This window comes from Salarias fasciatus, chromosome 13, assembly GCF_902148845.1.
Source record: "Salarias fasciatus chromosome 13, fSalaFa1.1, whole genome shotgun sequence".
Taxonomy (NCBI): domain Eukaryota; kingdom Metazoa; phylum Chordata; class Actinopteri; order Blenniiformes; family Blenniidae; genus Salarias; species Salarias fasciatus.
Genome location: NC_043757.1, coordinates 7,357,395 through 7,384,002, shown reverse-complemented (window position 1 = coordinate 7,384,002; position 26,608 = coordinate 7,357,395). Strand labels below are relative to the sequence as shown.

Here is a 26,608-nt window from a genome sequence, read left to right as displayed (position 1 = left end):
AGATAAAATTCAAAGTTGTTCAATAAAGAACAAATCCAGGATGTGATCTACTTTTCTTGCAGAAAAACCAAGGAACCCCCCCCCCTCCCCCGTTTTAGTTTAACTCCTAAAAAAGATTGATGCATCAGAAAAAAAAATGATAAACCAGTTATTTATCTTAGCTTTCCTTTATCTGAACATTCCCTTTTGTAGAATGATATATTTTGTGCTCCAACTAACTTCAAGAGTTGTATCTATCGTCTGTGTGCTGTCATAAAATAGCCACTAGATGGAGACATAATTCTTTCCTTATGCATGCTGTTCCTCACCTGTTAGAGAAGTGAGGGCTTCCTGATCCATACCTCTGATCGATTACTCAGATGACCTCTGAACACGGCTGTGATGATCTGAGTATGGATGAAATGCAGACTCTCTAAAAGCTGACATATTTATGCTCTGAGTTTGGTTTGGCAGTGTAGCGACCGTGCAGCGAAATGAAGACCTTTAATCCAACAAAAACGACAGAATCCCCTGAAACGAGTCGCCTCAGACACACACCAGATGTGTGTTTTGGTCTGTGTTGATATCAGAGCAGGTCATCACACGCTGTCAGGGCAGCACTTTTTATCACTGCCTTGTGTTTGTTCTGAAAGGGGAACTGATTCTGACAGTGTGCACAGGGGTTTTCACGCTGCTCCTCCTCTTTTAAATCTTAACTCGGGAGTCCAGTGGGTCCTTCTGAAACAGGCAGCGAGAGGCGTCGGACCACCGGAGACCCCGCAGCACAATGGAGGAACCAAGTGGCACACACACCAAGAGAAAAGTTGTGGCTGTAGTGGGCGGAGGTTTGGTAAGCAAAGAAAATGAAAGTGAATCTTTTATTATCTGTGCTTCTGGAGTCTTGATCTCCTGACCACAAATGAATGTTGTTTGTTCGTGGATCCCTGCCTCTTAAAAAGGTTTCAGTATCAACAAACAGCACTTGGAGATGAAAGGAGAGATTTTCACATAGTCTGGTTAAAAGAGTGTGTTTGAGTGTCTAATAAAAGGCTGTAAATGTGTGTTTTGTAATGCCTGTCGGGCACATTCTGTCTAATGGCACCGTGATTGAAATGAGTCAGACTCAGAGGCCTTGTCTCCTTTTCCTGTTGAGGTGGGGTCGCTGAACGCCTGCTACTTTGCCCAAAGAGGGTTCAATGTGGAGGTCTTTGAAACTCGAGAAGGTAGCTTCAGGAACGTCGTCAAACCACGATGTGACCGTGATTCCTAACCGCATTCCTAACCTGTACAATCCTGATACAATCAGATATCCGTCAAGCTAAAATCGTGAGGGGAAGAAGCATCAACCTGGCGCTGTCTCACCGAGGCCGGCAGGCTCTGAAACATGTCGGCATGGAGGAGAAGGTACATCTCAATCACGTCTATCCTCTGAGACTCACACAGCGGAAATGAGATCAAGTAAATTGGAAGGTAAAGTGATTATGGACCACAGTTGAGGAAGGAATTTTGTGTCCATTTCCAATAATGAAAGTGTGAATATGCGGCCGAGCTCCAGTGAATCTGCAGCCTCTGAGCTCCCAGTCCCCTCCGGATGTTTCATTCCCACTAGAAGGGTCAGCGGTCTTTTCTCCGGTCCACATTCGCTGCAGATTGTTATCCGCACCGGAGGACGCTGCGTCAGCCTCTCATTTTTACACTTGCATGACTTTTCAGCATGACAAAATAAGACCTGCTTCAGCCAGTTTTCTCACATGTGCGCTTTCAAGGTCGGACACCGAGTCACTGCACAGCCAGAGAGATGTTCCTCTCTCGCTTCACGGGTTTTTTACTCATCATTGATTTGGCTCCTTAAACCACAACTTCATACAGAATGATTTATCCTGAGCGATTGCACATGTCTGATTTAAGATGTCATAATCTGTTTTTTTTTTTGTGTGAAGATTGTTTCTCAGGGAATTCCCATGCATGCCAGAATGATTCACTCTCTGAGTGGGAAGCAGTCTCCAATACCTTATGGGAAGAAAGGCCAGGTAAATCCATCTTTCTCATGTCTCGTTTATATGTTAACATCTTGTCTCCACACCAACTACAATACAGCAGTTCAAGTTCTTCCAACTGCTAAATGAAATAAATTGTACTTTGCTTAAAGAGTGGCTTTAAAAATGACTTTGTGTGTTCAGATTGGGCCTGCAGATTAAATATTCATCTTGCAGCTTGCTCAGCCTTGAATATGTCCACAAGTACATGCATGAATGCAGGTAGCATCAGCTCAAGCACGGGAATCATTGTGCTTCATAAAACATGCAAATCCATCTGGTTTTATCTTTTAAGCTGCTTTAACTTCACAGTTAAGTTAACTTTTTTAACACAAAACTAAGCCCAACATACACGAGATGGATCTAGGCAGACGATGTAAACTCCAGACACTTCCTGTTCCCATTTTAAAAGCTGTCCGTTTGTGAGGATGCAGCACGAAATGACAGATTGTTCTCTGTTGCAGTACATCCTGTCGGTGGACCGAGCCAATCTGAACAAAGAGCTGCTCACAGGTGAGAACCCTCACCGTGTCTCGCTGGTAATTCAACAAGAACACGACCCTGAAGCGGAGATCCAGTAAGAAATGTGGCACAGTCAACACAGCGCAGCAGTTTAAAACTTTAATGGAAAGTTGTCCTAGAAAATATACAGTCCAGACTTATAAAGAGCTTAATGTACATATTGAGGTTAATTCAGTGAGACTTTGGTATGCTGTATATACTTGCAAGTTAAGATTAGTTTAAACGTTAAGCCCCTTCATTTATTTATTTACTTATTTATTTTATTTTGTGACCAAACGCCACATGATCCATTGCATCAGGCTACATTCCTTTGCATCTGCCTGTTGCAGTGAAATTCACAATAATTGCTTTTTCACCAATGAAAGGAATGACTCCGAACAATCTGAACCTTTTTCTGAATTTGTTACAGTACTGAGAGGTAACCGTATGGATATTGTTTGAGCTTTTGAACAATTGACCGCTGTTTTTTTGTTTTCATTTTGTTACATATGAACACAGGCTGTAGGAAGCTGTAAGGAGTTTTGTCCAGTAAACTCAGACTAGCTGCGTTGAGCTGGTTCAGAACAAGCTGAGCTGTTGCAGTTGGTTTAAATGAGGACATTTTCAGAAGGAAAAACTGTCACTGTGTTGTATTATATTACATCATTGTGACAAATACCGAGCAATACCTTGATATATAGAGCATTTTCACTGTTCTTTGTATTATATGAAACTGAAATTTGGAAGTCACAGTCTTTGCTGAAAAGTTGACTTTTTGCTTTGAGTTGAGCCTCCCAGCTTCAGTTTACCTCCGTGACGCTGCTCTCACGCGTCAGGTGACGTCGGTGGGCCGTGTTTGTCTTTCAGCTGAAAGGATTTATGCAGAATATTTAATGAAGAGCCTCGGTGTATGGAGATAAAGCGCGACAGCGTGGTTCTGCTTTTAATTAGACTGCCTGCATGTGAATGAAAGCGGCTGACAGTGAGGCTGCCGCGCTTATCAGGGCCGATCCAGGCTCCTGGAGCGAACACGCAGATAAAGAGATTTCACTGTGTGGCAGCCTAAATATTGGTTTCCACAAAAATCAGAGACAAAGACGGACTGTCGCTTTTCAAGTGATGCATGTCGATCGGCAGGGAGCCGTTTCCCCTCATGGGACCATTGACTTCTTCCTCTGTCCACTTTTATTACAACTGTGACAGTTTCCCCGTCCCTCAGTCTCAGTAAACTGTCTTTTCCTGTCCACATGTGGCATTTCAGCTCTTTCATTTTGTAACATTTCACTCCCACAGAGGCCGAGAAGTATCCAAACGCAAAGCTGAACTTCGACCACAAGCTGCAGGACTGGAGTCCTGAAACGGGGCTGATGACCTTTGCCAGGTAAATAGTTGCCGGTGTTACGGCTGCAGACCCCGAGTTGCACGGAGAGTTACTGGACTGGGCTCCTCGTATTAACCCCGACCTTTATTGATCACCCTCTCCGTGTGTCCGTGCCTGTAAAGGAGCGTGGCCTTGGACACGTTAACCATGTGAGGTCTCGGACGGCGATAAACACGTGCTCTTTGAAGTCCCCCCCGCCGTGCGGCATGACTTTTCAGTTGTTTTGTAATTGGCTGCCCGTGAGGTAAATGTGACACACAGTTTACAACCCAATTAACACAGAAGCGCATCCAGGTCCTCTTAGCTGTGGGGATTAGCGACCCCCCACCTTCCTGCTGGTGAATTATTAGCGCTGTATGCAGGCGCACAAATGCTGTTCAATTTCGTCCCGGGGTCCTTCAATTAAATTCAGCCTTATCAAAAATGTGAGGGGGGAAAAAAGGAAGGCGTTTGATGTCCGTGTTGTTATTTCCATTTATTTATTTCTTTATGGGCTTATCTGCAAAATGTGGATTACAATTAATTCCCCAGCTTTTGCCGCGCTTCAGTGCACTTTACCAAAATCAAGTCTTACATGAAAGCTCCAACTCACCCGCCACTCTTTCCACCTCCTGGGATCCCGATGCCCCTGTGATAGCTGCTTTCCTCCCATCCATGCCAGGAACTGTCAAGATAGCCATCAGCATGAAATCGGTGTTCATGACCTCTGCTCCTCTTATAGACCGCCCCATACTTATACAATAATCAGCTTCATTGCTGGGAATCTAATAATCTGCTCAATGAGGAAATGAGACTTGATCAGCGTCTCGCGGTGCAGCAGCAGGCAGACAACTAAAGGGAACTGCCTTTCCTCGCCACGCCGTAACTAGGAGACCGGATCCTGCTGGGTTTGTTTGTGCACGAGGGTCATTTACATATTTATGGGAACCCTGTGCTCATATTGCATTATCCTGGAGGCATAATAAAATCAGTCAGTGTCAATAGTTAATCTACTTACCTGAATGCGTGAGAATGACACAACAGGCCTGGTTTGTGGTTCAGTGTCGGGCGCAGGTTGTGTTTTGAATAAGAATGTCAGGAGAAGGAGAAGAGTCGTGCACGGCCCCAGAACAATGAGCACCGCAGTGTGGCTTCATAAATAAGGGTGGGTTATTGAGTCGGTGCTGTTTATTCCTCCTCCTGAAATAAACACGACTGAAGTAAACATCAGTAAAAATAATCACGTGGCCACAGTTCAAGGAGGACGAGAGCGAGTGGTCAGTGAACCGATACAGAAATACAGAAATCTGATTTACTGTCTGAAAGTGAGTCTGCCTTCCTCCTGCAGTCCAAAGACATACTGAGGATTTGGATGTCAGTGAGAAAGAGTGACTGAATGAATGATGGAGCTACAACTGGTCAGAACATGGAGAGATTTCATCCATCTTGATTGATTAAAATACAAATCAGAGATGCAGTTGGTCTGATCAAAACACCAGGTTAACTAAAAAATACCAAGCACGTAAAATAACTAAACTCAAGAAATGCAGAAAACACAGAATATTCATTTTGTTCTCCTTCAAAATTCACATTTAAAATGATCTGAAACTTAATTTGATCTCATTTTCGTTATTTGTCTGTCACACAGTCGGCTCAGCTCTACTAATATTTGACAAGCCGTTTCAATATTTCAATTTCTGTGCTATAGATTTATCAGCTGTTAAAAGTGTCGCCCCTGTTTTCTTTCTCCTCAAAGCATTTAGGAAAGAGAGGTGATAAGAGGCTGGCGTTTGTGGTATCGAGTGCAAACTCTAACAACTATCGATTGTTTTCTCTCAACACAATAGTCAGACCACTGAAGTGACTTGAGACAAAAAAATAAAAAAACAAACCTGCAATCATCCGGCAGTGTCAGTGAGAGAACCATGAATCTTTATTGCTTTGTGCAATGGGAAGTCTTTAACCTGGTTTAATTTCTTACAACAGGAAGTCAGAATTCTTGAAAAAAAAAGCCAGACTTCGTGAAGGACAACATGTAAACTCCACGCATAAAAAAAAAAAAAATCTTAAAATCTAACCAAGGTTTATCGTCATACCTGTAAAGTACTGACTACTACATACTATAAATCATAAATATATGTAAGCACAGCCAGAAAGAGAGAAACTATTCTCAGTGCATCACCAGTAATGAAGCTGATTGAGATAAACTCGTCTTTTATGACCCGCCGGTGTTCAATGTGATGCTTCGTTATTTGGTAAAATTAGATGTCATCTTGTAACCTGCAAGGATCATTAAATCAGGAGATGGCTTCCCACTCTGAGCATTCAGTCTGACAGATGCACCTGAGTCCACCCCGCTCGCTGTTGTCACGCCGTCCGCCAGTCCTGGAGGTGTGACGGCTCGCAGCCATGTTGGGAATACTCGCTCCCGCTGTTTACAGCAGCTTTTTAATCAAGCGGCAGATGTACCGTCGTCTGGCTCCTCGGTGATTTACCACGACAGATCAGTAATCAGGTCACTTGAACGGATTTACAGACAGCAGCGTCTGTTGATTTGAATTTCATCAATATATATATTGGGAAGTGCAGAATTTAACCAAGGATTACTTCTCCTCTGTGAGGCCGGCAGCAGATGAACTCACTTCTCCACACTGTGCCACTAAACCAGATATTAATCCTCCTGTCAACAGATATTTCAGCTCATCCCAAACAGCATTCTGAATTAAATATCGAAATGATGCTAACTCTGCCTTCCTACATGAACAGATCTGCGGTGTGACAGCATTTGAAATGTACAGATCAGGTAACAACATGGATTTCTGCACTGAAAAGCCAGAAACACAGTTTCATTCAGCTCTAACAAAGGAGCATGTGAAGCTGGGGAATGAGGGTTCCGCTCCGAATCAGACCTGGAGCGCGCTGCCTCTGGCACATTTCCTCAGGCTACACGCCTAAAAATAATATTCTTTAAAAGCTGAGTGTCAGCCTGCAGGCGACGGGAGTGCAGCCACCGGGACATGACTTCCTGGAAGCTTAATGAGCAGAACGTCCGCCGCCGCCGCCGCCGCCACCGCCACCGCCACCGCCACCGCCGCCGCCAGTTAAATCATGCAGACGGCGTGGGATTCTTTGGTTAAATGGTTTCAAATTGAAATGTTGAACGAAGTTTGAATTCCCCGTTTCGTATTCTGACTGTTTTTGCTGCTGCTTCTCAGGTCCGACGGGTCAACGGAGCATATCGAAGCCGACCTGATCGTGGGCTGCGACGGCGCCTTCTCCGCCATCCGGAAGCAGTTCCTGCGCCGCAGCCGCTTCAACTACAGCCAGACCTACATCCCCCACGGCTACATGGAGCTCACCATGCCGCCCATCGACGGGGAGGTCAGGCCTCAGCGTGCCCAGCCCCCCATCCCTCTCCTCGTTCTGCTCATTTCATTTGTTTGTTGCTGTTCTTGTTGTTGTTGTTTGCAGTTCGCCATGAAGCCTAACTACCTGCACATCTGGCCCCGGAACACCTTCATGATGATCGCCCTGCCCAACCTGGTGAGCTGGAACTTTCTTCCCCAGACTGGTTTGTTTTAGAGACGGCATCCCGGACAGCGCGAGTTATTACAGAGAGCCTTGGAAACAGTCACATGGGGAGAGATCCTGGCCTGATTGACCTCTGAGGTGTCCTCATCCACTTAATTAGGCTCACTTGACCGCCGGTCGAGGCTATACTCATCGGAAAATCTTTGAGAGTGCGTGTCTCGGCTTCCCGGCTCTCCCGACGACCTCCCCCTCGCCTGTCTTCGCCTGCTATTGTGTGACTTTCCTCTGTCCCTGCCGTCCCTCTCTCTTAATCCCACAATGATTTTTTTTTTTTTTCCGCATGGCTGAGTCAGCACAACGGCGCTTCACTTTTCTCTTCTGCCCTCCTCAGTGAGAACAGGTTAAAGGAACTGACGCTGAAGTGCATCTGTGCTGTCACTCACTGCCCGAGTTCCCAGGAGCACGTCAGGTCTAAAAAAATAAATAAAAATATATAAAAACAAACACACGAAGGGTATCCTTACCGCTGAGGATGCCATGGTAACAAGGACGGCGCTAAAAGGTCCGGGGGGGGGGGGGGTTTCGTGACGCTGATAGATGGCACCTGCTCGGATGGGCAGCTAATGGCACGCCGCCGCCGCCTCACTGCTCCTCCATCCATCACTGAGGATGGAGGAGTCAGGGGAGGCTTTCTACACCCCTGAGTTAAAGACAACTCCACAACACAGCGATTAATAAAGGAAGATAAGAAGGTTTATCTGTAGGGGATTACTGTTTTAAACCCATTAGGTCCAAGTTTATACGGCAAAGTTTTAATTGAAAACTGATCGTTTTTGCGTTTTTGTTTCATAAAAGTTTCACATGGACACAGATGGCAGAAACACTGAAAACAATGTTCCAGTAAACGTACAGTAACTTCTCTTGTGCTCAAAAGACCTTGAGAGCATATAAACTTTCACAATTTGATCATTGTTCTGTGATTTCTGTGCTAATAATTTACAGTTTCCAATTTCTTTTCCTTCCCTCATTCCCTATTCGGTCTGTAGAATGAGTTGTCTTTCAGTCCCAAGGTCGGTGGTTCAGTCCTCCAACCCTGACCTATGTGTCAAAGTGTCCTTCACATTAAACCCTCAGTTGCTCCCAATGGGGCGTCTCGGATGGCATCCGTCAGCATCAGTGATGTTTGCGTGATACTCGGGGGTCAGTTAACGGGTTAACAGAAGCACTTTGAGAAGACCTCAGCAGCAAACTTGATTTTTCAAGTTTATGTGGTTTCAAGTAAAAGTCCAGAATAATGTTCATCGATACATATATTATACCCTGAAAAACCCTCTCTGTGGCACCCGAGTTGGACCTCATTGTGAGACAAACTGTGTTAGCCGGTGTCTTTAAAAAATATGTAACCGCCCCCAGTTCCATCTCGTCCCTGAAAACACACTTTATTCTGAATGGCCAGCTTCCAGGAATCCAGTGTTTTTCCCTCCACTGCTGATGTGCCGTCATGCAGCATTAATGATTTGACACTTTGTTCTCTTTTCTTTGACCGTTGGACCTGGAGCTGGTCACCGTCTCCGAAGAGGTGCTGGTCCATAATCAGTATTCAGCATCGTCACCTTCCGTAGAAAAGACACTTAAGCACACAACCAGAACCAACTTTTATATTGTTATGCATGACAAAGCTCAGAAAGAAAATTCTTGCATGCTATTCAAAAAAAGTTACAGGATTGAAACTGCCATTTATCAGTTAATTAAGTTCATTATGCATATGTGCAGCTTAAACATCGTACTCGTGCTTACTCTTTCTTTGTTATCTTCCCTTGTGTTGAATTCCATAGTTACTCTTCTGCTCTATATTGCTTTTATTATAATGAATATGGCAACCAGGGGGCACTATATCGGTCTTCTGGATACTAATGGGATGGTCTGTATATCAGGTGTCATTTTCTGATGATCTTTTTAGCTTGAATACTTCCTGAAAAAAACTCAACCACTACTTGATTGAACTGAAATTCTCCATACTGACGGGATCTTAATGCTATTTGTGAACATTATAGTTATATATTTCACTTCCAGCTTCATATAGCTGACGCTCGTGGTCTGCAGTCGGTTTGTAATGACAGAGCAACTGATCTCCTTATTTTTAATACAGGGACATTATCGGGCAATTTAACAAATGACTCGAAACCTGGAATTTTACTATCTTTTAGTTTCAGCTATCTTTTGGTTTCAAGATCATATTACTTAAAGGTGCTGTAGGCAGGATTTTGCTAGTCAATGCTAATTTTTCAGTGTTTTCTTTGGATTAAATGTTAGAGTATCCATTAATAATCCTTTAGGAGTGTAGCATAATTGCACCGCCGCGAGGGCGCAGCGTTTCCATCTGTCTCTGTTCTGAGCTGAAAAGGAATCTCCACAGCTCCAGGTATCTTTGACCAATCAGAAGAGCCCATGAGGCTCTAACCGTGATTGGTCGAGGGGCGTTCGTCACACGTTCTTGTGGGAGGGGCTTAACTTGCGTAAGGGCGTGATGTCAGAGAAAACGGGACAGGATTGGCTGTGCTGGGTTTCAAATCGCCATCTTGCTTAGGTAACCTTAAGCAAGATGGCGGAGATGCGGAATCCTGCCTACAGCACCTTTAAGTTCTACTTTAACTGTACGGTTTTACCACTAACTTACTAAACAACACGTAAAGTGCAAAAACACAAGTTGAGAAAAGACTTCAAGTGAAATGAAGCTCATGAGCAGATATGCCAATCTGCTGGTTAAGTCCCTGCCAGCTGTTTTCACTGCACCGAGATCAATAGTTCTTCAGCCCAACTGAAAACTCCATCGCTTGCGGTCCAAACGCAAAAGTTGTCCGCACCAAATATGGAAAAACTAAACATTTTCACTGGTAACGTTGAGGTGTGACCGTGGACGTACTGTCACATCATGTTGAATTAATAATTTGACATAAAGTGTGTCGCAGCAAATTTGTATCTGGTTTCTCCTCGGATGCAGGACAAGACGTTTACCTGCACCCTCTTCATGCCCTTTGAAGAGTTTGAGAAGATCACCAGCGGAGATGAAGTCATGGAGTTTTTCCAGAAGTACTTCCCGGACACCATCCCCCTAATAGGGCCGTGAGTGACTTCCTCTGCCTCTCATTTCTGCTTCCTCCGCTTCCCTCCCCTGCCCTTCATCTCCTCATCCGACCCGCCGGGCTCCAGCCTCCGAAACACTTTAATTTCCCGTCATCTCATCGACGCGGGCCACACTCTCCGCCGTGACCGCTCGAGTGTGAAATTGCAGACTTACAGTTACACGGGTTTCTGCAGGGAGGTTTTATTCGAGGTGAACCGTATGTTGGGTCAGAGCCGCGAGGCGCAGCGACGCCTGGGGCTTTTATTCACTCTCCTTCCTCGCCGTCTTGACTTGATCCAGCGCATATAAACAGCTGACAGCATATTTTCAGTGCTCTGGTTAGCTGTTTAACTCGACCTGAGAAGACGGCTTCAGTTGTATGTTTTGAATGAAATTGTTACTTTCAAATGACACAAACAAAATCAGGCTCGCTGCTGTTTCTGCCTTGCAGCGACGCTCTCCGGAGAGATTACTTCAGACTGCCCGCCCAGGCCATGGTGTCTGTTAAATGCTCCCCGTATCACATCGGCGACAAATGTGTCCTCATGGGCGACGCGGCCCACGCTGTGGTTCCTTTCTACGGGCAGGGGATGAACGCGGTGAGTGCTGCTGACATGGGTGGCAAAAGAGACAAATTAACACATCAAGTTTTTTCCTCTGTTAACTGTATTGAAATGCAAAAAGACAAAGGACTTGTGTGCAGTGGAATTAGCCTTCCTGTGGCTTGTTCTACAGCTCCTTGGGTGAAACTGTTAGTCCTAACCTCGTGATAAACAAGATGCCTTTATCGGTATTTGTTGTTTGATTTCCCCCCCGACGCGTCAGAGGTGTGGACCCGAGTCTAAGTCATGTGACTTATGAATCATAAATTTGATGACTTTTGACTCAACTTCAACATTTTTTAAAAGATTTGCAACTTGATTTGACCAGGGGAGACTTGAGACTTCACTCGGACCTGAGGCCTTTGACTCGAAATGACTTGCTGCTTTCACCCAAACACAAAGATTGAAAAAAGAAAAGTATGTTAAGGAATCATTCTTTAGCGCTCTCTCTGTGAGATCGTGTGTGTGTGGTGTGTGTGATGTGCCTGTCCATGTGCGATACAATTGAATGTACTCCAGTAAAGTAGGCAACACCAGCAACCGCCCCTGGTTGAAAAGTTTTATTAGACTTAATAATATTTACCTTAAATAGCAGAAAATGCACAATCCTGTTCAGTGTTCTGTTCATGTGTTTGTTCAAGTTTCAGCCTCTCTCTCAAACACACACACACACACATACACACATTGGCAGGTGGTAAATGCAAGTCCAGAAACATGGAAACTGCTGTTCAATGCAATTTTTTAAGCAAATTTCTTTTCAACGAAAATAGATTTTTAAGGCATACGTAAATTGTGTGAATCAATTTCTCATTACTTCACTGTTAAAATGATTCGAAAGGACTCAAAACTCAAAGTGTAGGACTTGTGACTTGACTCGGGACTTGAGGACAAAGACTTGAGTCTTACCTGCAAAGCAGTGACTTGGTCCCACCTCTGCCACATAACGTAAGAGAACATCGTTAGTCCTTAATACATCAGAGTTCTGAGGCAGAAAGTAGTTCATCTGTTCTTGCTTTACAGGGCTTCGAGGACTGCATCGTATTTGACGAAATATTGAACCAGTTCGACGAGGACTTGAGTGAGTGCTTTCATAAACGGACAAAGAAAACCCCGAGGATGAGCTGGCGGTACGAGAGCAGTATTGATGCTGACCTTGGTGGGTCTTTACAGGTGCTGCTCTGCCTGAATATACCCGAGTGCGAGTTCCAGACGACCACGCTATTGCAGACCTGGCCATGTACAACTACATTGAAGTAATTCTTACGTATTTAATATGACCAGTCTACGTTAGATTTTAAATGTCCGCTATGTGAGACTGAACTGTTGATTGTGTCTGTTGAGAGTTGCTGCTGTGTCCAGGCTGGTTTCAGGAGCTTTAACTAGTTTAACTTGAATAGCAGTTTAAAAAAAAAAAAAAAAATTCCTGCTTTTTCTTCTCTACGTGTTAGAGTGATTCACCAGATCAGGAAATTGCAACCTGTGACTCCGAAGCCACATTTTACATCTCAGCTGCAGCTTTCAGAAAAATGATGCAGAAATACAGCATCCTATCCGAGGAATTTGTTTTGGTGAAGGTTCAAACATAGACAAAAGAAGGAACAGATTTAAAAAGGCACAAGTATAAAATAGAAATAGAAGGAATTAAGAGACAAACAAATAAGACAATAGCAATAACAATGAACAATACAGATAAAAAAACATAGAAACATAAATACAAAACAGATAAAACCAAGGCAAAAGGGGAAACATTAAACAAAAAAAATGCCTAGAATGACATGAATTGGTTCACAAAGGTTTTGTACATTTAGAATTAGTCAAAATGATTAAAACAGACAAAATAAAAACATTGAAGCAACACAGTTTAAATACTGAAATTGAAAACTATCTGACCAGGCTAAAAGTGGCTCCAAAGAGAGAGAGCTCAACGCATCAGAAGGCGTATACTTGCAACTTAAGACATAAAAAACAAGTATAGACTTTTTTTTTTTTTTTTGCTTTCATAGAAGTCATAGTTCTGGTCAGATGAAAGAAAAAAAACTGTTGCCATATATCCGTACCATATAATCCTTCAGCCCTTATGCAGCAGGCTTAACGCTGATCCAATGGTTCAACCGTTTACAGTGACTGGAGCAGCAGAAAGCCTCCAGAGTGAGCGTTGTGAAGTGGTGATGAAGCACGGAGATCTATTATTTTTCCTCTACTTCAGGCGACAGCTCCGAAAGCGAGTACATTAGTTTTTGCTATTCTTGTTGATTGGCCTCGAGAGAATGTGATTTGAAGGAAAATAAGGTAAAATCAGGTTGCCGGAGGTCTCTGTGACCTCTCACGTCACATTTGTTTGTGCACGCTGTTCCTCTGGGGAGCTTTCAGCTCGTATTCTTTCAACTGGACTTCAATGCAGTAAGTGTTCTGGAGGACGGGAGGTGAGAATGTTCCTGGTTTCCTTTCTATGCAGAACTTTGTTCTCCACGTGCGTGCACGTGGTTTTTCTGCAGGTACTCTGACTTCCTCGCTCTGGCATGAGTGTCTGAATCCCTCATACAGTGAAACCAGCCTTTTAAAAAGCCTTTTTTCAGCTCATTGTTTGGTTTTTCTTTCTTTTTGATTAATTGTTCCTTTTGATTTTTACCAAACTCAACCGATTTTAGGATTTTTTCTGCAAATAAGTTAAAAAAAAATACTTAAACAGAGGAAATATGAAAGGGTGAGATATATTTCAGCCTAATATATTAAAATTGCGTATTTAAACACCTGTGTGTCAGATCATGCAAAATATGTTTGGCCAAAATCACACTTATTTGCTGAAATTCTGAATTTTGCATTTTCAGTTGACTTTACCTGATTGCTTTGACACCATTTTTACTTTGCATGCTATTTATTTAGCAACTACCAGGTTTGTTATTTGTTTATTGCAATTAATATAAGCCAGTAAAGCAACTTTTCTAGTTCCAGATGAATTGAAATGTGATTTACAGCAGTCATTTCGGTTTGCTGACCCCAATTATCTGCAGAGATTTCCTCTTCCCACCACATGTGACTGCTGTTCAGCGTTCTAACCTCCTTGACAGAAAGTCCTGCTCAGTTAATGAACCGAGCGCCGTCATTACTTCTACAGATCCCAAAAAAAAAAAGAATAAATACGTGAGCGGCGAGCAGTCACTGCCGACAGACACAACAGGCTGAAAGATGCTTTTAACGAACCCACAATATGCAGGACGGACGGTTTTACTGTTGTTTTTGTTTTGCAGATGCGAGCGCACGTCAACTCCAAATGGTTCCTCTTTAGAAAGCACGTCGATAACATCCTCCACCTCCTCATGCCAAAGACAATAATCCCCCTGTACACGATGGTGAGGACGCATCCGGATCGTCGCTGCACCTGACTTTCTTCTGCATGTGATTCATGCGGTGGTTTCCTTTTTGCACCGTTTCCAGGTCACCTTCACGAGGACCAGATATCATAAAGCCGTGGAGCGCTGGCACTGGCAAGACAAAGTAAAACACAAATGCTTTCTTTCTCTCTCTCTTTCTCTCTCTGTTTTGCAAGCAATTTATTTTAGGGATGATTCTTCAACCCTTTCAACATTTCAAGTATTGTAATTGGAGACTCTTTTGAAGTGTCAGCACCGTCAGCAGCGAGCGTGAAAGACAGGACGTGGTAAACACTTCCCCCTTTTGAGAAACATTTGATTTTAGACGAACACGGCGTGGAGAAAAGGCTCTGCGATTTGTGCGGCCGAGCCACAGATAAGGCCGTCGGTCCTCGGCTCCGTCATGTGGCTTCACCGCTAATGGTCAGATGGATCAGCGGGGATTTTCACACATTTGTAAATTGTTTGAACCCCGAGGGACGTGTGGGCACAGGCCGGAATGACCTCTGTGAGGGACGGAGAAGGCTCCAGACGTACAGAGAAACAGAATAAATCTGCTGAGGTGATAAACCGAAGCTGAAAAGCGGTAAAGGTGCAGGAGTTGGCTTCGAGCGCGGGGAAGTTGTGAGAGTTTTAAAATGAAGATAACTACAAGGTCACAAAGCAAGATCAAGAATGAACGTGAGATACATAAACATTAAAAAAAAAAAACCTCTGCAGTGCAAAGCTGTGTCAGACGTGACGGTTACATATTCATAGAGAAAACTGGCATTACAGCAGAAATTACTATGTAGGGACAGTCATTCTACTGAATTTATCTTCAACTAAATGATAACTGAATAAGTGAAATCAGATTTATGTGATCCACAGGTCAAAACAGTAAAGGTAGCTTCAACAAAAAAAAGACCTGCTTTTTGTGATTTCTTCACTAAGTTTCCCTCTGTAGTGGTGAAAGCTGACTAACTCATTTCAAGTAAAGCAGCGACGGCCTCAGAGGCAAACTGTGAGGGTGGGTTTGTTAGAAACCGTTCGCCCAGACGGTCCGCAGACTTTCACCATCATTAGCCTGCAAAGAAACAGAGCTACAGACGGGATTTCAGATGTTTCAGCAGATCTGGACGGCACAAAGTTAAGTCACGGACACCATGGTGTTTGGACATTACACTGCATTGTGCATCATTAAAAAAAGAAGAAGAGGATAATAGTAAACTTTTACTTATTTGTCTTATGAAAGTTCAACTTGTTCAACAGTTGCTGACTTTTTCATAATATGATACGCTAAAACAGAGTCAAACATTAGAAGTTAATATTATTTGAAGGCTGTAACGTTATCCTTTTGTTGTATTTGGGTTATATGAAGTGACAAAACACAAGTAAATCATCTGTCTCCTCTGTAGTACAGATCCATAGATCAGCTGCCATTATATATATATATATATATATATATATATATATATATATATATATACATATGTGTGTGTGTGTGTGTGTGTGTGTGTGTGTGTGTGTGAATTTTCATTAAACTGCAGAAAAGCTTACATATAATTACATATGAGCAGTGAAAAGGAATTGATTTGTATCTCACAACTTATAATTATCTCTAACTGTACACTAAATGATTTTTACATTAGCGTGTGACTTCTTCTCTAAGAGGTGACCTGTAAACTCCGATCTCCGTATAACAATGTGTTCCCAAAGACCAAAACACAGTGTGGGAGTTCTTCTGGCTTTAAATAACCAGGCCGCTTCAACATGGCATCATTTCACAAGTCGTAGTGTAAACCTGTGAGGAACAAAGCCACACATCTGAGAGTCCAGCTCACGGGGTTGCTCCTGATTCGTTTCTTCGCAGGTGATAAACCGCAGCCTGCTGCTGAGCGCCACCGGCGCCGTTTTGGGAGGCGCCTACCTGCTGGTTAGAAATCCTCCAGATATCAACAGGCTGGTCGTCCCCGCCGAGAAGATGTGGAGCAGGCTCCTGGCCCTCAGAAGTGTGTGAACTCGCCTGCATCCGCCCGACAGGTGCTCAGACAGCAGGGAGGAAGCGCCCGCGTAAACAAAAGGGCGGGGAAGTGATCCGGATTCTAATTGGATTTTGATTGAATTATAAAACTCAAAGTGAGACGCTCTGTCAAAATCAATGAACTGTAACAGCGTCAGTTTTAACTTATGCCAGCGGTGTTGTTGGGAGAAAATCAATTATCTCAAGGTGCATAATGAACACAAGAGCAAGGGTTATCGTCACAGACAAGGTGTAATAATACACACGTGTGGGATGTTTTGGTGTTTTAGCAAAAAAGTTGAAAATAAAAGATACCTCAACTCACCTCGGGTGCTGTCACGTTGTTTTTCCGAGGCTTTTCTGGAAGGCTAATTCATGCAAAAAGGCTGAATAAAACTCCCTCTTTGAAGTGTCGGAGGCATAAAATACTGTAATAAATGGATGACTGAGAATTCACTGGAGAACACAGAAATTACAACCTGCTCCAACCAAAGTAACAAACTCAAATCAGAGCGACCAGATGATAAGAGAAACTCCCAAACTACAGCTTTAACCACAATTAGCCCTGCAAATGGCATCCCATAAGTCCTGGCACTATCACAGCGCCGCCGCCATCCCACTACAATATTATCACTTTAAATGATAAATTACCTCCACCCATCGGGGTTCAGTGTCTTCACTGTGTCTTGCACAGAAAAAAAGAAAAAGAAAGCTGTGTGAAATCCTGAAGTCAGTTTGTCTTTCTTTAATTGTGTGCAGAGCAGGTTTGTCTTTAGCCTTTCTGTCTGGGAAACAGTTTGTGCAGTCCTTGACTCTCATTTTAAATATAATTAGTTTCTCCTCACTTGATAAGGAGAAATAGTTTTCTGCTCCCGGCAGCGTTAACAGTGCTTTTCAAAGTCGCAGGATTCTTCTGTGTGTTATAGAAATTGTTGACAGCGCAGTGAACTCTTTCAGGTTTTTGTTGTACAACAAAATGTTTTCTTGTCAGAGGTTTCTTAACATGTTTAATGATTTTGAAAAATCTATTTTTGACAATCAATGATGCAAAAGTAACTTCTGAAATGGAATAATGGTGGATATGATGCCTCTTCTGTATCAAAAATCCAAAAATAAGAATAAAAGTTGTATTTTCAAGACTTATTGGATTAAGAGACACATTTGAAATACTCTGTTTTCGACAGTCCAGCTTTGACAGCAATAAATGTTACTGCAGGTTCATTTGTAATTGTCTGCTGCTCTCCTGCAGTGGAAAACCTCGCTCACGCTGCCGCGCCGCCCTCCTTCATCTCCTCCTCTATCATTCCCACAGCTGGTAGCTGCGAGCGGCTCATCAGCGAGCCAGGATAAACCCGTCCCAATTCATCTCATCTGCTGGAGTTTCACAGTTTGCTCTGTGCCTGAGCTCCTGTTCCAGGCCCCGCCCCGGCGGTTAGTCTTCATCTCTTCTGTTTTTCCCAAAAGAAGTGGAGACGGACGGGACTGGACTGGATTGGAGGTACCGGCGTCACCACCCTTCCAGAACTACTTCCGAAGGAGGAAGAGGACCGTTTTTCTTTTTTTCAACCTACAAAATTAACGAAGACCGCGCCCTCACATGTCCACTCCACAATAAGGAAAAGGGTTTTTATCAGCTGTGGACGCCCATCCATCAGGTCTATTCATAGCTGACAGCCCAGGAGGTAATGAAAGGGTTGTCGCTCGCCGAGGTCCGCGCCTCATCTCCTCTCATCTAATTACATCCCCGTAGTCCTCGTGCATATAGATCCCCCCCCCCAAATGTCATTCTCAGGGGCTGTTCTCATAAAAGGAAATGTTTAGGCTGAAATGAGATAAGACGCACAGGCCAGCTAGCTTAAAATAGGATCTCTTTATTGAATACGTACACAATAATGCCAGTTTGTGCATCATGGTTCATGGCTAAAGAAGCTAAGGCTTGTTTTCCATTTTACACACTTGCAGTTGGGTACCAACCAAAACAAAGAAACTCATGTAAATCCAAACTCAAGTCAATAAATGACCCCTAAATACTCAACACAGTCCTACACTTGTCACATATATTGTATGGCATATCCGACAAAGAAGTGTGAGGAGCTCTACTAGTTGTTAAATAAGTCTGTAAAGTACTGAAACCACCACAGTAGAATGTTGGATGAGGATGTCGAACTGTCATGACTACTGGAACAGGCTCAGCTGAGATCCAGGGCCCGCGGCTGGATATTTACACAAAGTTATAACAAATCTGGAACTGTGTTTGAAACGTCCGAGGAAGGTCAGACGGGACTGTTTTGGCTTGGAAATTGCATGTTGAGGTTCCTAAGGCATACGGAGTGGTGGGAGGGGTGAGGATCACTGCGGCCTCACTTGAATGACGTTGAAGCGCGTGGACGCCCTCGCCCTGGAGGTCACGTCCAGCTGCTCCAGGTCGTCGCTGGTGATGATGAAGACGATGGAGGAGGAGCTGAAGGTCACCCTCTTCTTGGGCCGGTTCCGGCTGCCGCACGACGCGCCGGACACCACGATGGGACGGATGGGGCGCTCCACCGGGGTCAGGGGGCGTTCTTTGAGGCTGCGCTCCAGCCAAGACAGCCTGGAGCAGAGCAGCTGCAGCAGACAGCGGCGGAACTGTGAGAGGATGAGTGGGAGGGGAGGCAGGGGAGAGATAAGAGGATAGTGTTTAACACAGCTATGAAATAGCACCCTATCCTCCTTCATTTGTCTGTCAAAAACACACTATATCATCCTCTCGGCCTGCAAAATAAGACTAGTGTAAGTGACATTTCCACTCCCACGCACACAATTAATACTCTCTGTACATAATGCTGCTTAGAAAATGCTGAGAGATAAAAATGCAGTCGAGTGAATTCAACCACTATAGAAACGTGTGTGAAAATGCCCTTATATTTCTGTGATTTCTCTCCCAAAAATGCCAAACAGGGCAGCAGAGAATATGAACAAACAACCTCTCCAGCCGCTCAATGAGATGCCATTGATTTGCCCTATTTATCCGTATTAAAACTGCGATTCGGTTGTGGTCACCGGAGGGAAATAAATCGACTGATCGCACAGGAAGCGGCGACTCAGATCCCTCAAGTGAAACATAATGTATTCCAGATAATAAGTGGCGGTGGCAGCACCTCGCAGGGGAGGAAATTAGCACCGGGGAGAACCTGAAAAAGAAAAAAAAAGACAAACGCAAACCTTTCTGCTCATGAAGACGTAGATGAGGGGGTTGTACGCCGTGCTGGACTTGGCGAAGAACGAAGGGATGATGGCCACAGTGGGAGAAACCATGCTCTTTCTGCCGAAGGCCTCCATCATGGAGACGACGGCGTACGGCGTCCAACACACCAGGAAGCAGGAAATCATCAGGAGGAACATGACGGCCACCTTTTTCTCGTAACGCAGAATCTTGATGATCTGAACCGTCTGCAGGTCTTGGATGGAGCGCAGCTACGAGAGACACCAGAGCAGAAGATACAGCCATGAGGAGGATGACGAGGATGAGTATATCACTGGGTTTTCCTCCGCTCTTTTTAAAGAGGAAGACGAGAAAAGTTATTCTAGATGCAAAGACTCGGCCACTCTGACAATAAATGTTTAATAATCATAAAGCATTTATTATGTGTGACTGGACCTCCATCTCTACAGCCAGTTTGTAACCCGGCAAATCCATCGCTGTAATCCTATGTCCTTATGGCTTTTATTTTGTGGAGTTTGCATGTTTTCTCTGGATATTCTGGTTTCCTCACACAGTCCGAAAACTTGTATTTGAGGTTAACTAGTGATTGTAAATCTACTCAGTGTCAGCCGGGATTGGCTATAGATTCAACTGTAATGGTAAATTGGAATAAACCACATTTAAAATGTATGGACTGATGTTAATATGTTAAAATGTAGCTGTTAAATCTAAATTTTCAGGTACACATTGATATTCATGAAGGAAGCTTTGCCAATGGGAAAATGGGATTGGTGAATGTTTAAGGGTGTCCATGGATTCTGACACAAACTGGGCGCCCTTTGCTGTGATAAGAATATTCACAAAAAGCTCATTAATTTAACTTCAATGAGGAAGAAAGTGTTTTACTTTTTTGCAGTCAGTGAGACCAAAGTCATGAAAAAAACACCTGTTCTATAAAAACATGGACTTGAAAACAAAATGCATGGAAAAAAACAAACAAAAAAAAACAAACCATCATGACAGCAGCAGTGGAAATGCGCTGTTCGCACCCACACAATCCACATTTATTTTTACTTCTTTCTCTTTATCATTAACAAATGCGGCTTTCGGCAAGCAGGAGACACCTGGAATCAAACCTGCTTCTCCTTCTTCCACAGCTGCGCAGCAACGTCAGCTCAAACCAGCTTTTCGCTCAAATGTGATTGCACTAAGAGTTGCTGATGCCAGGCGCTGCCATCATTAAGATCCTGATTGGAATTGCACCCAGTCTGGCTCTCCAATCAATTCCCGCTGTTGTTTAAACGTTTGTGATTCGGAACGAGTTCCTCACCTCTGTGCCTCTATTGAACCTGTCAATTTGAGAATTAGGAACTGCTCCAAGCACTGATTTTGAGCTGCTTGTGAGATTAGGTGAGAACATGGGGATGGATCAGTCGTACCACTGATAGGTAATAGGAGGGTTTCTTTGTTCGTCTACTTTTGTCTTAAGCTGGTTCATTTCACGTCTCTAACAGCCGACAGCTTAATGGACACAATGCGGTAATAGCTCACTAATCGAGTGGCTCAGATTAGATACACCCTTCAGCTGCAGTGATGAGATGACGAAGAGACTCTCTATTTTCCAGACCTCGAAAGACACAAGACAAGAGCTCATTTAAATCACTGAAACATCTAAATTGCATCATGAACTCTGAGTTTTCCGACACTTTAAGTTACATTCATCCAATTTCTAAGTTGTGTTGTTTCACGGGTCTTCAGATATCTATGCAGAGCAGGGCGGCTGGTGTCAGACCAGAATCTCTCTGCAAGTATTTCTCATTGAAGGGAACATGTTGGTAAATGAAAGAACTTTTCTGAAGTGCTTGTTTTGCAGCTCTCGGGGAGTTTTACCTCACATTACCTCACATTTTCTCCAGTGGGGGGAATGAAACACCGAAAGACATCTGGGTCAGTGGATTAGAGCTGAACTGGGTTTGTTTCATTTCCCATTCATATGTTCACTTACAGATGACGTCTGTTTGATAGTAAGAATATAAAAATACACTGCCCACTTTCTCTAACTGACAGAAGAAGACTGCACTTGCTCCGGTTGGACTCACAGTATGAATGATCAGCACTTATCAACGGTTGGCTGACTTGTCCTCTGTCACTGTCAGTGATGCCTTCAGGACACACTTCTCCATCCAGGCATCACAAACACTGAGTTCTTCAATGATTCTCACTGTAAAGAGGAGCCCTAAAGGCACACCGGAGCATTGAGATAATAATAGAGTCTATAATGGAAGAAGAGTGAAAGGCAGCACTCGTCCAGTTTGAGGGCATAGAGTTTCTTTGGATTAAATTTCACATAAAACTCTCAAATTTATCTTTAAATTCAAGACAGACGTTTTTCCTTCTGTGTCTACTTCAAAAATATTAAGTTAAAACAAAAGAAAATGTTAAAATTTAACTTTTTGGTGGAAACATAAAGGCTGAAATAGGCTTCAATGTCTGTTAGGACTGAAAAAGTAAAACAAATAATCAGTGTGTCTCAGAAAACACTGGGAAGTGAGAACAAGGACAAATCGTGTGCAAACTGGAATACAATATCAGCATGCAGACTGAAGGCAGTTCAAGTGTGTGTGAACCCTGAAAGGAGGAAGAAAAATCGAGTATTTAGATGAAATGAATTACCATTTGAGGATTTGACGACCGCAGCTAAAGTTTCACCTGTAAAAGTTTGTGAAATGTTCTGACAGACAAGTACAAACAGACTGAAAGTTCTCCAACAGCAGCTTATGAACTGCTTTCAGTGCTGAAGTTTGGCAACTTTTTTTAAAGAATCCCAACATGCAGTCCTTAACAGGCGTTCAAAGTCCTATCCTACGAAAATATATTGTGATTAACTAATTTTTTCCATTTTTCCATGTTCCACAAAAGACACTGTCAGTTTAATTAACAGCTAAGACAGATTGCATCTATTTGTGATGCTTTTGAAAAGGCACTTCCTCAGCTGGCTCCCCATGACGTTCGCTTGCAGACTGTGTTGTGCCATTTCATACATCTTCCAAACTTTTCTGAATCATTCTCGTGTCAACAGAGCCTACTGCAATCATTTGAAAATCTGAACGTCAAACTACCAAGCAAATTGTAAAAATTTTAAAACAAACACATTAAAAGTAAAGTCTTAGTGTTGAGATGATGCTGCCAGGAAAGCGAGCCACCTCGTTGCTCAAAGCCATGCTATCAGGGTCAGTTTGTAAAAACATGCATACTGAAAGAGTGATAGGAGACGTTTTTCAGGCATTTCACTGTATTTTGCATCTCGAGGCTTCAGTAAAATGGCTTAGTTTCTAGATTGTTGTAATTTTCTGTAGTCATTTTTTTGTTTCACAAACTTATTGTCATTTTCATCATGTATAGTCTCCAATACAGCAATGAAATTAAAACTTAAAGGTCATTATGGCACGATTTTAATGGCCCAAACCATTCAAGATGAAATTGTACTGCATGTGAGCCCTGAATTAAAATGTGTTTGGCAGATCTGCTACAAAGGAAATGAAAAAATGATTTTTTTTTTTTTTAATCAATAACAAGAAGTGCCTGAGGGTTGTTTTTTTTTAAATAATAATAAATTTTGCTTAGTGGACTCAGGACTTATTTTGTGGTTGAAAAGCATAATTACACTTGTTTCAATGTTTCCCTCACAGATGTTTTGGTCTGCTCACCTCTATTCACAAGTCTGCATTGTTCATTTATTCACATTCATAGTTTTCACATTATGCTAATATGTATATAAAAAAAAAACAGACGTGCTCTCCGTGCCTTACCATCTGCACTGTGTAGAGAATATTGCCGTAGCAATAGATCATGATGCCCACGGGCACAAAGAAGCACGCCAGCAGGAAGAGGAGGATGAAGGAGGCGTCGTTGGGGTCCTTGGACGCCCAGTCCAGAGAGCAGCCCAGCTGGTGGATCTCCAGCGTGTAGCGGTTCCAGCCCAGCAGAGGAGCGCCCGTCCAGGCCAGCGAGTACAGCCAGATGTGGGCGATGGCCCGCCACGCCCAGGGGAAGTCCACTACCTGGGCGTGGACCACCCGGATGTAGCGCTCATACGCCAGGGCGGCCAGAGTCATGATGGAGACGATGCCTGGCAGCGGAGAGAGACAAACACACACACACAGAGCTGAGTAATGTGGAGCGGCTCGCTGCGGGATCTGGGTCATCTGCTACTCAGCGTCTCTTCGGACGGAGCTTCATCATCAGTCTGTGAAAACATCTTGAATGCACAGCTTTATCAGTAAAGCCTTGAAAACTCATGGAAAGAGACACTTGACTCCCACGCACGCACACACACACACCTCTAAGACCTGCTTATGCATGACACAGCCCACTTTTTTCTTCCCAGAGTGAAGAGGCTTGTTTCTAATGCCTGCAGCTCTTCTGTTAATCGTTTCTGCTCCTTCTTTGATAAATCATGTGATTTGGAGAGCGCGTCAGCGAGCCAGACCCGCCGTGCACAAACATTGACTCTGCAGTTTTTTTAATCGATACCCCACACGTCGGATCTCGTAACCCATATGTCCGTCCAAGTGCATGCCCCAGTGCCCTGCACAGCTGTTTTCAGCCGACTCTGTGCCTTCATGCTCTGATTTATGAGAATCGCAAAGGATCAGGGCAGATAAACGGACACGTCGCAGACTGTAGTTATTTCAGGTGATGCACTGAGTTTGAGCCACAGCGAGCCGGCTCGTGTTTCAGCAGCAGCCGATGGCGCTCCTGTGGGTCTCTGCGCTGGTCACACTATCACCGGCCTCCGCTGGGTAATACATATTGATAAGGCTCCATCCTGACACGCACATTGAAAGGGCTGGAGGACACATAATACTGTTGGAGCCACAGGATTTTATTCCATACACTTCCAATTTTCACAGTGTGCTTTGTGTCAACAAAGATCTGCGCAGGACTCTCCAGATTAGCAGCAGGGTTCCAGGGCCACTTTCACGACCTTGAGGCTTGTGCATGTAAAAATGTCCAACAGAAGGAGCCGGTGATGCAGCTATATGTTATTTGATGAAAGGTGAGGAGGGGAGGAACAGATGGAAGGGGAGGAAAGAGGCAGGGAGGGGCAGGCGACTTCACTGTGACTGAAATCTCACGTCTGCCAGGTACTCATCCGAGCCAAAGCAGCAGGACACCTCCTCCTTTCTGCTCAATGTCACTTTTTCTTTCTATTGTCAATCATTTTAAAAGAAGCACGAACTCTTAATCACAATGCCAACTCCAGCAGTGTAATTATTCCAGCTTGGTGATATTCTCACATCTCCATGGAGAAGCAGTCCAGCCTGATCTTCAGATTAAAAGGCAACAATGTCAGATGAAGGACACTGATGGGAAACGGCTCCGTCTCTGTTTGGTTTGTTGATGAAGCAGTAAATTCACTGAGGGCTGACACTAATGCCTTCATTATCACCAACCGGTCCTCCTGGAGCTGGGATTCCTCCAGTGGCGGGGCCCTGAGGATGACCCTGACGGGTCCTCGTTCACACCTCCCTGCTGAACACGGTTCAGGACAGTCACGGTGCAGCAGCGCAGCAGAACAGGCGCACTGAACTGGAGCAGCAGGCAGTGAATTGTTCAATTATTACATTCAAAAATAGAAAAGAAAGCTGAAAGGGAAGCTTTCAAAGTAGTTTATAGAGAAGAATTGTCATGGACGAATAACAGTTTTTGTATTATTAATATTAGTGAAAACAGAGAAAAACATTTTATCAATTTGTTCATGGATTGTCACACATTGCATTTTTTTTTAACTTAAATTGTGGTTTTGTTTAGTATATTCTTGAATCCTGCCATGCTGCAGTTTGATGTCCTCTGACTCCTCCATCCAGTTTAACAATCACTTGAGGTCATTGAGGTGAAGCTGTTTACTACTAACCTCTGAGTTATTCTTTTTTATTTAAAGTGAAAAACGTAGCAGGAAAATCTTTAAAAAAAAAACAAAACAAAACAAAAAAACAGGCATATACTTTGTATTTGTCTCACCGAAGAGGCTGTTGCTGAATCCGTCCCAGACGCACGTTGCCTGGCTCCATATCCAGCCGCCTTTGACGCACGACGCGAAGGTAAAGTTTATCCCGATGACTGAGACCAGCAGGTCGCTCAGACTGATGTTGACCAGCAACAGATTAGTGGGAGTCCGGAGTCTCTTGAATTTACTGTAGAGCAAAATCACAACGACGTTGTTGCAGAAGCCGAACACTCCGATGGTGCCGATGGTGAAGGCGAGAAGTTTGTACGTGCCAGTTGCGAAAAGGAAATTGTCCGCGCTGCTTCTCTCGGCTCTGGTTTCGTTGGCAGGATTCATCTCGTAGCGGAATCAAACTTGGTTTCCAGCATCGTGCAGATGCGGTGTGTCTGCGTGTGTGTGTGTCTGTGTGTGTGAGGGAGAAACAGAGGGACTCCTGCACGGCACGGGCTCCGCGCGCGCGCCGCTCATTCAAAGACTGCTGGAAGTGGGTCAATGTACCAGCAGCGTGGAGTCGGAGGCTGTGACGACGGCGCGCCACGCGCGCGCGGCGCTCCCGCCCTCACGTTCACAGCGAAACCTGCGTCTGACCCACATGTTTCCAAAACTAAAGAAAAGAAAGGTGTTTATTGTAATTCTTACATTGTATTATTTATACACACTTTAATGCATGTTTTAATGCTTTAAACATAAGTCCCGCGGACTAAAATCAGACCTTCGGCAGTTCTTTCCGGTGTCAGGAGGAGCTGAAGGTCATTGTATGGTTGATGTTTGAGCTGTTTATTCTGTGAGCCAGCTGTTATTTCCAACCATTCAGACACTCTGCAGTTCACAGGGCTTTAAGGGAACGCATTAAAACAAAGCAATTCAGAGAGGCACAAAGGAGGATAAATAAAGTAAAAACTTTATTATGA

At 43.8% G+C, this 26,608-nt stretch overlaps 2 protein-coding genes across 2 annotated transcripts; one reads left to right on the top strand and one right to left on the bottom strand.

The window, feature by feature from the left end:
* Nucleotides 1-731: 731 nt before the first annotated feature.
* kmo (kynurenine 3-monooxygenase) lies at nucleotides 732-17,588 on the top strand. The gene is made up of 15 exons (XM_030107285.1): nucleotides 732-829; nucleotides 1,133-1,202; nucleotides 1,286-1,383; nucleotides 1,920-2,009; nucleotides 2,480-2,528; nucleotides 3,810-3,897; nucleotides 7,092-7,257; nucleotides 7,348-7,419; nucleotides 10,409-10,530; nucleotides 10,983-11,130; nucleotides 12,154-12,211; nucleotides 12,304-12,386; nucleotides 14,382-14,483; nucleotides 14,569-14,628; nucleotides 16,357-17,588. Exons 1-15 carry the CDS (start codon nucleotides 767-769, stop codon nucleotides 16,501-16,503), a joined length of 1,416 nt encoding a protein of 471 aa, XP_029963145.1. The 5' UTR covers nucleotides 732-766; the 3' UTR covers nucleotides 16,504-17,588.
* A 769-nt stretch (nucleotides 17,589-18,357) lies between these two features.
* opn3 (opsin 3) lies at nucleotides 18,358-26,076 on the bottom strand. Its single transcript, XM_030107286.1, has 4 exons — nucleotides 25,712-26,076; nucleotides 23,497-23,816; nucleotides 19,708-19,959; nucleotides 18,358-19,131 (listed from the first exon to the last, which is right to left on the bottom strand). Exons 1-4 carry the CDS (start codon nucleotides 26,031-26,033, stop codon nucleotides 18,856-18,858), a joined length of 1,170 nt encoding a protein of 389 aa, XP_029963146.1. The 5' UTR covers nucleotides 26,034-26,076; the 3' UTR covers nucleotides 18,358-18,855.
* Nucleotides 26,077-26,608: the final 532 nt, after the last annotated feature.

Excerpts from the sequence above, each read along its gene's own strand:
- kmo (XM_030107285.1), top strand. The coding sequence starts at position 767 with ATGGAGGAACCAAGTGGCACACACACCAAGAGAAAAGTTGTGGCTGTA. Across the intron at positions 1,384-1,919 it reads ATGTCGGCATGGAGGAGAAG|ATTGTTTCTCAGGGAATTCC; the intron begins GTACATCTCAAT and ends TTTTGTGTGAAG. Across the intron at positions 10,531-10,982 it reads ACCATCCCCCTAATAGGGCC|CGACGCTCTCCGGAGAGATT; the intron begins GTGAGTGACTTC and ends TCTGCCTTGCAG.
- opn3 (XM_030107286.1), bottom strand. The coding sequence starts at position 26,033 with ATGAATCCTGCCAACGAAACCAGAGCCGAGAGAAGCAGCGCGGACAAT. Across the intron at positions 19,960-23,496 it reads TTCTCTACACAGTGCAGATG|CTGCGCTCCATCCAAGACCT; the intron begins GTAAGGCACGGA and ends TGTCTCTCGTAG. Across the intron at positions 19,132-19,707 it reads ACGTCTTCATGAGCAGAAAG|TTCCGCCGCTGTCTGCTGCA; the intron begins GTTTGCGTTTGT and ends ATCCTCTCACAG.